Source organism: Gobio gobio (genome assembly GCF_949357685.1).
Source record: "Gobio gobio genome assembly, chromosome: 3".
Classification (NCBI taxonomy): Eukaryota; Metazoa; Chordata; class Actinopteri; order Cypriniformes; family Gobionidae; genus Gobio; species Gobio gobio.
In genome coordinates, this window is record NC_137099.1 from 25,220,491 (window position 1) to 25,235,164 (window position 14,674).

Below are 14,674 nucleotides of genomic sequence, written 5' to 3' on the forward strand. Positions count from 1 at the left end.
TTTAATTAACCTGAGACAAAGGCGAGAGAGAAGGAGGCGAGGAAGAAGACTGCAGTCTCTGCCATCTGTCTAGATCATTGGTTCTCAACCGGGAGCCGGGGCCCATTGGGGGGCCTCAGCAAACCTTTCAAGAGGGCCACAGGATGACTACAAAATTATTTATATATAATGTTTTAAAAAAATGCAAATGTTTTACTGTTTACATTTTAATCATTTGAATTGTTATTTGTTTTATATAATTTAATAAATTCAAGTTTTAAAATAAAAATGGAATACATAATTTATTATTTTAATATAATTAAATAAATAATAATAGTATTATTATTTTTTTAAATAACTTATTTCAAATTATTAAAATACAATTAAATCACAATTAATTGTGGTCAGTTATTTTTAATAAAAAGTGTGGGGGGGGGGGGGGGGGGGGGTGTTGGGTTGGGGGGCTGAGCTTCGAATATTGTGTTGGACAGGACCTTCAAGTCAAAAAATTTGAGAACCACTTGTCTAGATCATTTCCCTCCTCCCCCTCTTTGTCGGACCCTAACTTTTAGGTTTCAGTTTGGGTGATATCTAGGCTGTAGGTGGTTAAAAGTTGAAATGGTGAACAGTTTCTTTCTGTAAAAAACTACTTTTCAATCTCATCGTCTGCCTACAGAACACACACACACACACACACACACACACACACACACACACACACACACACACACACCATACTCATGTCAAAGGCAGGACAGGGCTCTAGAGTATGGAGCTATATATTCTGCTTAGGGGGGAAAGCTGCATCTTTCCTTCATTTCAAAATGCTCAAGTGCCTGTCAAAATGCCTATAAATATTCATGAAGGTGGTAACATTTGGCAGAGCGAACTCTCACTGACACACTCACACACACACAGGCTGTCTGACATTTGGGCGTGTTTGCAGACGGACGTGTGTCTGTTTGCATGGAAAGACATGAAAATCAATAGGTCGTAATTACACTGTTTGTGCTGGCGCTCTTCTCAGATGTGCATAATTAATTGGTACCGTGCTTGTTTGATTGGTTCCGATACCAAAACTGGGTCAGTGTAGAGCGACTGACTGTTAAAGTCTTCCGGCTGGTTTCCCAGACAGAGATTAAGTCTAGTCCAAAAGGATTTTCAGCAGAGAATCACAATCCACAGTACAATTTACTCCATGACAATCCTTCCCTGAAAAACTGCCCAGAGGAGTCATGACCATTCCTCGTCCTGTTGAAAGTGTCAGTCTATAACCTGAAAAAGTGAATTAAAAAGCGACAAAAGAAAGAGCAGAAACTCACACCTCTCCCCTGTGAAATATTGTAAATATTAATTCAGTCATTTTATTTGTTGGCAAACAACTTTCACTGTTACAACAAATATTAGTTATGAGTTCATTCAGTTTAGAATGCATATGAAAAGAATAAATAATAATTTCATTGATATTGTAATAATAATAATATTGATGATAATAACAATAAAAAATGTCTCAGTGCCGATCCGAATCTTTTCCAGACGCTCTCTAAGATCCTACATTTCTGATCTGTTGGAAAATAAAAGATAAAAAAAAAAAACGAGACTGAATCACAGGAATAAATATGCAGTCAATTTTCTGAGGGTGGGTTAACAAGGGATAGATGTGCAAGCTACAGGGAGTCTCAGTTTGAGAACAAGTAAACAGTAGTTTCAGAAACCGACCTTTACAAGGTTGTTTCCATCTTTCAAACCACTCCATTAAAATCCTAGTCTGTTCCTTTACATAGTTATTTTATGTGAACACGTATGCTCCACTCATGATTTTTAATCACGATTTCCCCGGTCCGCACTTTCTTTTGGCCTCGGATTTGGCCTCGGCTCAGACCCTTTCCGATTCAAATCCCGCAAGCCTTTCTTACGGTTCTTAATTAAACTGTTAAAAACAGACTTGATATGTAAAATTATCACAATAATAGACCATCTTTTAGCCTGAGAACAATTTTAGCTGTGTCAACACGTATGACTGGAATATCAATAAGCTGGAATTCTTCAACCTGCTTCCAATGGGCGATTTCTGCTTTTACACATAAAAGATGGCAAACGCTCTAGAACTCATGACATGACGACATTCCAGCATCATTGGGATCCCATCTGTAGTATCTGTCATTCACACAACAGTCAGTTCCCCAGAGTCTCTTGGATACCATCGACACAGTGAGATTTAGAATGACGAAGTGTTGCATTTGGAAAAAAGGAGGAAGCCATGGTCACCCTTTCAAATGAGAGTGTATGCGTGTATATGAAGATATGTGTGCATGTGTGTGTGCTGTGCGGTAATAAGGGGTAGTATTTTGGAGGACCAGCACAGCATTGTGGGATTGCTCTAGTCTACAAAAACACATACAAGGGGCAAAATATCTCCAAAAACATGAAACGCATACGATCATATGCAGTATCGGGAATCTGTACATTTTACATGGAAAACTGTTCCATTTCTTTGTAATTAGTGAGGATTACCTTTCCCATAACTGAGATTATTACTGAAAAACAAACATAAGAAAACAAGATGCGTCCTCAGTCTTTAAGATTAGATGCGCCTTTTGTGATTTCACGCTCAAGAAACGAGATCGGTGCTAAACGAGAAGGAATGTGTGCAGCAGAGATTCATAGAGAAGTCTAGAGACTTGTGGGTGTAATGCAGTTCAGTACGACAGAAGAGTTCAGAGTCTGGGTCGGTGGTCTCATTATCATACACGGTCATCTAAAATGGCAGCTAGTTTTCCACAGTCTGTTTACACGCTCTCCACAATTCGTGGTGAGTTTTGAGGGGAATCAGACAGCCATTGGATGAAGGTTTTCGTCAAGGAGAGCTATGCAAATGATCCAGGGAGCAAAAGTTTGTCCACGTCTCCGAACTGACTATCCGCAATTGCAGAACGGGAAAGAAAAAAGTCCACGAGACCTACCTACACGCGGTAGTCCTTGTTCTAGCGTAGGAATGGGTTACTAGTTCTGGTTACTGGTTCTAACTGGAGCAGGATTTCGGTGACGGGATACTTGTATGTACTGGAATCGGGGGGCTATCTGGGATCAGTCTCTCTAGGGGCTTCCTATCAGTGCAGTAGGTAGTGTATCCCATGCCTTGTGCATTGTGTCACACACACACACGCTAACTGAGAATGTGTGTGTGTGCGTCGGTGTCTATAGGCTGGTGACCAGCTGTGAGGGGTCTGGTGGCTGTTCTTCAGGTGATGAGTCTTCTTTCTCAGGTGGGCCGATGAACCCGTCGCTGCCACCGCGTCCCATCTGATAGTAGCTCTCCAGTTCCTGTATGTGGTTCCTGGAGCCCAGGTTCGGCATGCTTTTGTAGTACACGTCGTCCGTCTCCATAACGACCCCTTTGCCGTTGGCCAGATGCAGCTCGCTGCCCTCTTCCTCCTCGCCGTCGTCATCCTCATCGTCTTCGTCGTCATGGAGACCGTTGATGAGGTCATCAGTGCCATGCGGGAGGTCAGTGAGCGTGGGCATGCTGGTATAGATCGAGTCTCTGAGGGGCGATTGCGTGTGTGTGCGGGGAGTGTGTGTGTGCGAAGAGTGCGTGTCGTTGGGGAGCAGCGGGAAGAAGCTCTCGCTGTTCTCCTGCGGCAGGCGCCGGTGGGCTGAGAACGTGTGCATGGGGGCGTGGTTTTCCGGAGGGGGCGGTCTCGGTGGGAGGAGCGGCGCTTGTGACTCCTCCCTAATGAGCTCCAGGCTTAACCCGCCCCCGTCGTCATGCCGGTGAAACGCTCCGGGGTTGTCGAGCACCATGACGTCATCCTTTGCGATCGACGATGACCCCGCAACCCCTCCGTTGGCCAGGTGGTTGTTGAGTTTATTGGTCAAGGTCCCTTGGTGGGCTTTCGCTTGTCGCTCCTGGGTGTTCAGGTACGATGGTGCATAGTTTGCCGTCAGCTCTTTCAAGATCTTTTTCTCGAGCGTGGTCGGCGGCTCGCTGCCACGAGAGCTGTAGGTAAGGTAATCGCCTGCTGCCACACCGTAGCTGTTGCCGTGGTTACCGTTAAGCGGCAGTGTATCCATGACACTGGAATCTCGTGCGTTGTTTAGAATGCCCTCTGAAACACAAGAAACGGTACAAGAATTACACAGAATCACACACAAAACCTCAGGTACAATTTACATTTTGTTACATAGACAAAAAACATTCTTATATACAGTATTTATGATTGTTGTTGGTAATATGAGTTAATTTATAATATGCTTCATAAAAAATTATATCAAATAGGATATTATCATTTATCAAATAAACAAACAAAAACAAAACAAAACAGATGAATACAGGTGGGATGTGGATTTAACGGGGGAAGGAGAAGAGGAGGAAATGGGAGGGATGAGGAAAAGGAGAAGAATAAAGAAGAGAGAAGCAAAGGAGAATATATTATAAACGTGGAGCTGTTGTGAAAGTAAATGAATCATACTTGAATCTCTGTAGGAGGCTGCAGACCCGCATGAAAGGAGAGACAGAGAGAGAGAGAGAGAGAGAGAGAGAGAGAGAGAGAGAGAGAGAGAGAGAATGATTACACACATAAATGCTTATGGAACATGTCTACAGAGAGAGAGAGTTTGTTATATTCAGTTCAGACTGTGACAGGCATTAGTGACTGAATGCTAACCTGCTGAGTTTAGGACAGATGCTAGGCTGAAATGTTCTTATACCACCGAATTATTAAACAGAACAGATGGACATAGAAACAACATAAACAAGCTCATTAAACAGACACAGGAAGTATGTATGCAGGATATGACTGCAACTCCGCTAACTCGAGACACAGAATAGTCTTTTAAATTTGAATTTAAGGAAGTTGAATTAAAACAAGAAGGATATAATCCACTGCTGTGTAGTGTTTAATACATTTTTCGAAGTGAATTATAAGCATGTACTGTAAAACACACAACATACAGTATGGAGTATTGCAAGTAACATTAGATAATGTAATAATCAATGTTCAAGGTATATAAACACACAACAGAGCAATTTAAACAGTTCAACACAAGTGACATTTTTAAATCATCTTTTATTTAGACTAAATAGGCCTACTTTTTGCCTTGTGTGTAGAATACAAAAAATGCCAAAACAATTAAGTTCAGTAGAGATTTACATTTTCCTATACTGCACCATAAAAGCACCACATAAATAAAAAATTTGGTAATTAAAAGAAGGTAATTAAGGTAATTAAAGAGTTTTCAAAAATAAAAGTACATTTTATTAAATATAATCAAATTCAATTTCAATAAAATAAAATACATTTATTTTAATAGGTGGCATTTAAAAAATGTATTATTATATTTTATGTTTCTGGAAATACCCCAAATGTTTGTTTTTCCAAGACGTTAATCAGTAAATCATACAAAATTCAAACATTTATTAATATGAATTGTTACTATTATTATTATTATTATTTATAAATTAAAAAATCTAAATAAATATAGGTTTATATAAAATGTATATTTGAATGTATGTATATATGTATATATAAATGATTAAATAATAATACAAATATTCTTAAACACTTACATATGAACAAATGAAAAGGACCATTTTAGCAGAATTTTAGCTTGACAGTGTCTGTCCCAATTCACTTTCATTGTATGGAAATGATCATATTTTCATGTAAATATTCTGTTTAACATCTCCTCGTGTGATAAGGGAATAAATGAAAGAAATGATGACAGAATTTTCATCTTTGGGTAGAGTAACCTAACATTTTTCATTACAATAAATAAAAAAAAATCAAGGAGGAGCCATATCAATTTTCTATTACATTTGTCACCCTGAGAGACAATTAGTACTGTCCGAAAAGTGCTAAAGTTTGTAAATGTGTATGCGAGAGGCAAACCTTGCGTGTTGAACATGTTGGCAGTAGGGTTATTGTACACAGCAGACTCTCCCAGTAGTGTGTTATAAGGATTAGTGCCATGAGGACGTAACAAAGCATTGGAGATGAGATGGTTAGCCATGGTACCTACAACACCCACAAACAGAGGCAGAAAGAGAGAGAGAGAGGAAGAGAGACAGATATGGAGACAGGGAGTTGAGAGAGGACAGAAGGAAGGAGCAACAAAGAGACAGAAAAAAAGATGTACAATAAACAGTTAGAATGATGCAGACAAGAAGTCAGCAAACTTGTGTTTAAACAGCTTTAAACATCAGCAGTCGCAGCGTGTTAGTTCGAGTGGACAGGAATGTAAAAGCTCCCAAGTGGTGCGTAATATCAGTACAGAGTTCCGCGTAGATGATGTTTATGTTGGACAGCTGTTGATGTTTGACATTTTGTCTTGCCAGTGTGACTTGATTGGGAGCATTTTTCCTTGGCTTCAGCACTGATGTCGCTGGAAGACTTTTAAAAGCTCACATTCTTGTTTACACAGGACAGAGAAGACAAAGGAGCTCAGAGGAGCAAATCATATTATTGTTTGGACATAACAGAGGCAGGCAGGGTTTGAGAATGAGCAGAACATGAGCACACACACAGATGTCTGATCCATTTGGACTCCAGGGTCAGGAAGTTGGAGGACTTTTCTGTAGCGTTCCAGAATCTTCTGCAGTTCCTCTTTTTTCTTATTTTTTTTCCCTTTTTGTTCTGTCTCTCGTGAAACAAACATACACTGAGGTAATTCTTTATCTATGGGCACTTCTGGCCCTGTGAACTCTGTTAAAACACTTTTCACACTCTCACTTCAGTTTATTTCATTTGTTTACTAACAAAGTCCAATGGTCGACACACATGCATCACAGGAGAATTCTGAAAGTCAAGAACATTTCCACCACGGCGTCATTTCCAATTGTGTTTAATGGCCTGCTGTGATGTAAATAACATTTTCAACATTTTTGGAATAAAACAACTGACTTATTTGTCTTGTTGTCTTTATGTACCCTAAATTCACACGCACACACACACACACACACACACACACTCACGTTAGGTTTTCAGGTTTTATGGGACTTTATATAGATTTTGATACTAACAAGAATTTTGGATATTGCCATCCTTGTTTGGATATTTTGTCCCCATAACGTGGGGTAAGGCAAGGCAAGGCTGAACCACACACACACAAAATATGAACAGTTTTGTCAAAGCTTGATTGAAAATTACGCACAGCAAAAACATTCTGTTAATGTTCACCTTCTCATGTTTGTTCTCTTCACATGTCACATGTTCACATTACATGTCAAGCATAATCTTTACTGACAATTTTGCGTCTTTGGTAAACAAGTACTCTAATTTTTTAAACAAATGTATTAGTGGCAAAAATATGGGTTGTGATAGAAATGACAACAACTGAGGGACAGTTGTGTAAAAAATGTATATCAATCCTTTCCACACAATGAATATTGAAATGGTTTATATATAATGGTATATATTTGTCTGGCTATCACCAGACCAAGCTCAATTTAAGATTGAACATTGGTCTGGGAAGTCTGCTCTGTATTTTCTACTGCACAAGAAGCGTGATAAATGAGCATAATTCAAAGGACTCTGTATGCAATTGGATAGTCCTTCAACCAATCAGACCACAAGAGGCGTGATCAACGGGCAACGACCCATCGCTTCTCTATCCGTCATCGTGTTAAACCCGCCAATAGCGCGCCAGGTGGATAAGCCAGTCTGTGATTGGTTCCCGCAAAAGTGTAACAGAAGCATTAGAAATGAATGTATAGAGGTTTACCCAGTCTATATATACAGGGAGTGCAGAATTATTAGGCACGTTGATTTTCTGATCATATTTTTTTTCCAGGCACATTTGACCAATTCCAAACCACAGTAATCCTAATAACTACTATTGATTTAGTATTTAATAATGTATAAGTGATATATAATTGTTCATGAAGGCTGGAAATGAAAATCACCTTATATTCAGGTGTGCAGAATTATTAGGCATGTTTTCTTTTACAGATAAATTGAGCCAAAAAAGAGATTTAACTCAGACTGAAAAGTCAAAATGTATTAAATGCCCATGAGAAGGATGCAATACTAATGCAATACTAGACATTGCAGTTAAGGCATGACCATTGGACAGTGAATGCTCGAAAAAAAGTAATGTTTTTGAAATGTTGAAATGCTAAAATAATGTCCACGGAACAAAAAAAGTGTCCATAGTTGAAAACAATCTCTGTTTTTACGGTATATTATTGTTCTTTGTCATCTCTACGAGTTAAATGAGTCACTTTTCTCATAACACATCCAAACAACCTGTTTGTTTGTGTGTGTTTGTATATATGAAACGGTTTCTGTCAATATGTATGTGTATGAATACTGTGTACATGTGTACACATGGGTGCATGTTTGTGTTTGTGTGTTGGCTTTACCTCTGTTGAGAGTCGCTGAGCTGTTCATATCAGCGGTGATGAAAGACGACTCCGACTGCTTCCTGACAGTGTCATTCCACATCCTACGAATACGACTCTGACAACAGAGGAAGAGAGGGGGTCAAATGTAATTTTTGAACAAAGAAATTGTGCTTTGTATCAGTAATAGTGTAATGTTGCTCAATTATTTTACATTTTCTTATATCATACTTATTACAGACAGCTCATTACCGAGGTTGGTTTTGTTTCCTTTTTTGTCTACAGTTATTGGCACTGAACAATTGCTGATTTGAATATAGTACTGAAAACATTTCTGATTATATTCACAAATAGTAAGGTGAGCAGAATGCTGAGTGCACCATTTAAAATAAGGATGAATGTGAAATTGGGTCATGTGGGATTGTATTCGCCCATGAATAAGAAAACGGCAGAGCTAAAGTGCTTTCGGTGCAAAGAAATAACAAGCCGATGGCTGCATTGACCACTGACAGCTTCAATAGTCACTGGCCTAGAAAAAATCACTTGAGATGGTTATGGAGGATCCCCTGCAGGTGTGTGTACGTTGTTTGCATGATACCTGTGAGTTGGTGGAATAGCGTCCAGGTGTGCGGGCCGTACTGGTCTTTGTTGAAGTGGAGATGGTTGACTCCACACTCTTCCCACTGCAGCAGTGTGTGCGGAGACATCGGCCATATTCCTTACGCACCTGCAAAGACACACACACGCACACACGCACACGCACACACACACACACACACACACACACACACACACAGTTTGTTTAACCAAGGTTTTAAGAAAGTGAGAAATGCTTCAGTTAACAATTGAATTAAATCTTAATTTAATTTAGTAAAACTGTATATAAATTCTCCAAAAAATAATTATATATATATATATATATATATATATATATATATATATATATATATATATATATATACACACATGCATACAAAAATACAAATGCGGTTCATACATACAAAGGCTTGAATAAATCTCTTCTATGATAAGCATGTTTTTAATTCATGAATTAAATTCAATTAAATATTTTTGGTTAGTTCAGGCTATAAAATGTCATGTGGTACGACTCCCTAAAATCCAATGATATTTATGGATTTATAATTTGTGATATTTGTACCTTTTTATAAACCTTAAAAAAAAAAGACTAACACAAACATGTTTTCAAGCTTTAAGGAAATATGTTATTATTTTCTACTGGATAGTTACAAGCCTGCATTTGGGAGATTTTTCTTAGCAAACATCGATGTGTGTGTTTAATTATGATTTGATTCATTAGTCAGCATTTCTTATAATTAGATTACATTTTTTTCATCGATTAGCCATTCCTTGTGTCCTTGTGTTAAAGAGTTCACTCAGTTTATCTCAGTTCCAGCAGGTTACAGTGTGTCTGTGCGAGCTTTTGTTTGCAGTGTACAGCGAAGTGAACTTTCGTGTGCATGGCAGGAATCTTCAAATCATTTACATGACTTCAATAGTTAGCATGCTGGACGACCTTCCTAACGCTGTAATCTTAATCAGGAAAAAAACACATACATTCGACATCAGGACCTTTACCTCAATTTTCAAACAAAAAGGACCAAAAATTGTATTGCTCCATCCAAAAATCTAGACATAATAACAATAATGACCAATATCAGTACAAAATTCCCCGTTGTATCAGCAATAATACAGCTATAATTGCTTTTTAATGTTGTTAACATGGACGCTGTGTTATTGTTTGCGCAGCTGTTGAAAGAAAACTCTCTATGATCGGCCAAATAAAATCCAACGGTTTTATTCCTCTGTCTCTACGGATGACTGCACACCCAACTCCTCAAAGACCTCAACAAAACAGGACTCACAGCTTTAGATTTAAATCACTGCTGTCTCCACAAAACCCAAATAAGACTAGCTCAGTCCGTCGTCTTGTAAAAACAGCTTCTTGTGGGTCCATTAGGTAGATAGTCCAATATATTAGTTAAAAAATGTTATGAAATCATCCACTTTAAGCTTAGAAGTTGCCTGCACATCTATTTAATGTGAAAGAAACATGATACATTTGCATTTCAGCTTCAAGGTTGCGGAATACATAATCAAATTCAATAATTCTGTCGGTCAATACATATGAAAATTCACACATACACAGTTTCATATCACTTTCCTTCTACAGCTAAAATGCGCCAGTGTAATGTGGATATGAGCATTTTCATGCTAAATGACCCTGGAAGCAGTCCACCGGTCGGCCATCAGATAATTAAAAGGTTTAAAATCTATCATGAGCTAAATAAATCTGATGAGCTGAGGGTCTCTAATTGAGCATGCATGTGACAGAAGGGTTGATTAATGAGATCATTACTAATGAGAGGCCAGTAAACCCTCAGTAAAATGCCCAGGAAAGAGGTCAATTGCGCCTCAGTATGAGTGTGTGCACGTGATTGCAATACTGCAGATGTTTGCATAACATACATGGGTGATTCTTCAAGTTAGGGGAAATTTCTGTCAGCTACTTTCAGAGGAGAGATTAAATGATAATAATAACAATTATATTTATTCTACATTTATTAAGAAAATCAAGGAAATTCTACTTCCACTTTTCCAAGAACTTTTTTAATGTAACTTTTTATATACACTATTGTTCAAATGTTTTGAAAGAAATTTCGTATTTGACGAAAAACGGTAAAAATAGTAATATTGTGCATATGAATTACAATTACTTATTAATTCATAATTAAATTATTACATTATTACAATTTAAACTGTTTTCTAATATATTTATTTATTACTGTGATGACAAAGCTGAATTTTCAGCATCATTACTCCAGTCTTCAGTGCCACAAGAAATCATTCTAATATGTTAATTTGATGCTCAGGAAACATAACTAATTATCATTGCTGATGAAAACAGATGTTCTGCTCAGTATCTCTGTGAAAACTGTGATTTTTTACATTTTCTATTAGGATTCTTAGATGAATAGAAAGCTCAATAGAATTATTTCTATCCTGATCCAAAAGTAACTTTAGCTTTATTAGGTGTCATTACTAAACCAGTTAGTATTTGTTAAAATTAACAAACAATCAATGAATGTTTTGTAAGTTGAATCTTATTCACTGCTTGAAAACTTTATTTGTCTCTAAAAATAGACAAACGGCATTACCAACACAAACAATATAAAAAATCCACTCGATCAATCCAAGGCCATGATCTGATGTGATAAATGTTTGAATGCATATGAAACAGCTTGAAAAGGTTATTTAATTTTTAATCAAGTAATCAAAAGTGCCACTAATTGAAAAATCACCCTTATGTGTATGTGTGTTTGTGTGCGTCACCTTCTTCTGCAGGATGCAGTGAAATATGAAGATGAACATTCCCTGCAGCGAGTTAAAGATGGTAAAGAGGTAGGCCATGATGACAGTACTCTCATTGATATACATCAGTCCAAATGCCCAGGTCAACCCCAGCAGACACAGCAGAGCTATGGCACCTATAACCCAGGACCTGAGAGAGAGAGAGAGAGAGAGAGAGAGAGAGAGAGAGAGAGAGAGAGAGAGAGAGAGAGAGAGAGAGAGAGAGAGAGAGAGAGAGAGAGAGAGAGAGAGAGAGAGAGAGAGAAAGTAAGATAAATTAAACAGATAAAGTGCATACCTCTCACTCAAGCACACTCCACACTCATTTCCATGTATGTTGGAAGTTTATATTATCGAAGTTTATTAAAATGTTGAAATGTAAATGTTATTAGTCTGTACTGTATATGTTTCCTCAGTTCAACAATATTAGGATCAGAATATAAACTCTCTCTGAGAAAGGCATTATTCTACAGCAGTCAAATGTCAAGCTGGCTCCAGCCATAATGTCTACTAGTCTGTACTTAGCACTGAGCCTCGCACTCATTTAGTGATGTCATTTACTCTTTAGGGTCATTCACACACACACACACACACACACACACACACACACACACACACACACACACACACACACACACACACACACACACACACACACACACACACACACACACACACACACACACACACACACACACACACACACACACACACACACACACACACACACACACACACACACACACACACACACACACACACACACACACACACACACACTTAGACTAACACATAATCAGCTTGCAACCCATTTATACTGTGAACTGAGCTAATGTGACAGGCTAATGTTTGGCACTGAAACAAGATCATTAGAAAGTATGAGAGAAAGAGAGAGAGAGAGACATACAGACAGACAGACAGGGAAACTTTTGAGACGATATACAGAGAGACAGTAAATATGAATGATTGTTTCCATCAGAGACAATAATAATAAATAAATAATGGCGGATCAAGATGGAAAGACAGACAGACAGAAATATTGATTCTGAACCAACTAGGGACTGATGCAGAAAGAGAACACGCACTCATGAAGAATTATAATTACATTGTTCATTTCAAAGAGCCACGTTGCAGACTTGATGAATCACTTAAATCATTTTAACATTCAGAGAATCAATCAAACAGTGGAAGAACTACACAGCTAAACACTCCAATCAGAATGCATGATTCGGAGAACTGGCACTCTGATTGGCTGGAGACCCTTACCAGTGACTATCCATAACAAGCCATGCCTCAACAGAATGCTGAAATGTAAAACAGAAAAAAAGGATGGAAAAGGAAACAACAAAGAAAAAAGACAGATGAGGCTGATGAATGATTCATAAACATCATAAATAAAACAAAACAAACTCAAGAGATGGAAAAAACAAACAAATAAAATGAAAACTTCTTATGAGGATTATGAGGGTGATGAAATATGGTTGAATTGGTTGAATCTCAGTCTGCCAGTATGTTTAGGAGCCCCTGCACCTTTTGACAAAGTGCAATGGTGGGTGGGGTTAAGCTCTCAGAAGCCAATCACCTCACTGGAGCCAAGATCATCTATTCTATGCACGCCAACTTCAGGACTTTGGAGGAAATTTGTGCTGAGGCTACATTTTTGACCGGGCCAGACTTTCTAACTTTAACTTTAGATAGAGATAGAATTGATTAAATCAGTCATGTATATACACACACTGAGATATATATATATTTGTTCCACTTTTTGAAAGAAATGTGTACTTTTATTCAGCAAGGATGAAATAAATTGGTCAGTAAAGATTTGTTCTTTTGGATATTCATCAAAGAATCCTGAAAAAAAGTATCACACTATTGATAATAATAATAAATGTTTCTTAAGCACCAAATCAGCATATTAGAATGATTTCTGTAGGATCATGAGAAACTGAAGAGTGGAGTTATTTTAAATTGTAATAATATTTCACATCATGTTATTGTTTTTACAGATTACCAACCTATAGTGTTGTATATAGTTTTCCTATATGTTTGGTGTTGGCAAACATGGTTAAATCAAAGACACATTAACACATAAATAATATTAATATCTGAATAATCCATGAATAATCCATTAATATCTGCCTGTTAATTAGAGGTGTTTAAATGACAACTGGTTCCCATTATGTAATGTACTGACATACAAATTTAGGTGTGGTTTAAATCATTTTGGTGGCACTGTAGCTGTTAAAATAAAGTTTTGTAAACTTGTAAACATGGTAAACAGATGTGTTGACTCTTAACTCTTGAAATTAATATTTACTAACTATTTTAGACACAATACTGGAATTTACTTTGTCTATTTTTTCTCCTACAATGAAAATGCGCAGACCAATCACATCAAAGTACTGTGAGAGCATTTCGAAAGCATACAGAGCATGTGCTCTCTAATCTCTCTTGAGGTACTTTGAAGTCATACACCAATTGGTCTGCGTGGTGCTGCTTCAAGTCAAACCCACCCAAGGCCAGATTAACTAAACAGGGCAAATTAACCTGAGAGCACAATTCCAAAAAGGGGAGATGGGAGTGGAAACTAAAGAACACAGACACACCCGGATCCTTTCCATAATGACCAATGTGATCTACCAAGAGCAGCGCAAATTAACGTCTTGTTTAGGACATGCTTTTTTAGGTGTTAAATAATAGCGCAAATATTAGTAAATTGACTAGCGCAAATCTTAGTAAATCACCTTTCATGATTTATTTAAATACTCTCCTCCCATAAATTTTGCGTCTGAAAGGGCACGTCCGAATCTAATGTTAGCTTCACTTCCTGTCTCCTGAGATACCTTCATCTGATCGATTTTTGAAGGCAGCATATATGTATCCTTCGCTGCCTTTGATATCCCACAATCCTGTGCTTTCCATTCTGTGACAGATGAGCTGGGGGGGGGGGGGGGGGTGGAGAATAGTAATTAAATATTTGTTTAG

At 37.8% G+C, this 14,674-nt stretch overlaps 1 protein-coding gene across 1 annotated transcript in view; it reads right to left on the reverse strand.

The window, feature by feature from the left end:
- Positions 1-1,314: 1,314 nt before the first annotated feature.
- adgrl3.1 (adhesion G protein-coupled receptor L3.1) overlaps positions 1,315-14,674 on the reverse strand; it is a 125,246-nt gene continuing 111,886 nt past the window's right edge. The window contains exons 19-24 of the mRNA XM_079812256.1: positions 11,672-11,840; positions 8,919-9,047; positions 8,342-8,438; positions 5,871-5,996; positions 4,452-4,469; positions 1,315-4,088 (exon numbers count right to left, since the gene is read on the reverse strand). Coding sequence (XP_079668382.1) covers positions 3,178-4,088; positions 4,452-4,469; positions 5,871-5,996; positions 8,342-8,438; positions 8,919-9,047; positions 11,672-11,840 — 1,450 coding nt within the window. The 3' untranslated portion in view covers positions 1,315-3,177. The remainder of the gene's footprint in view (positions 4,089-4,451; positions 4,470-5,870; positions 5,997-8,341; positions 8,439-8,918; positions 9,048-11,671; positions 11,841-14,674) is intronic.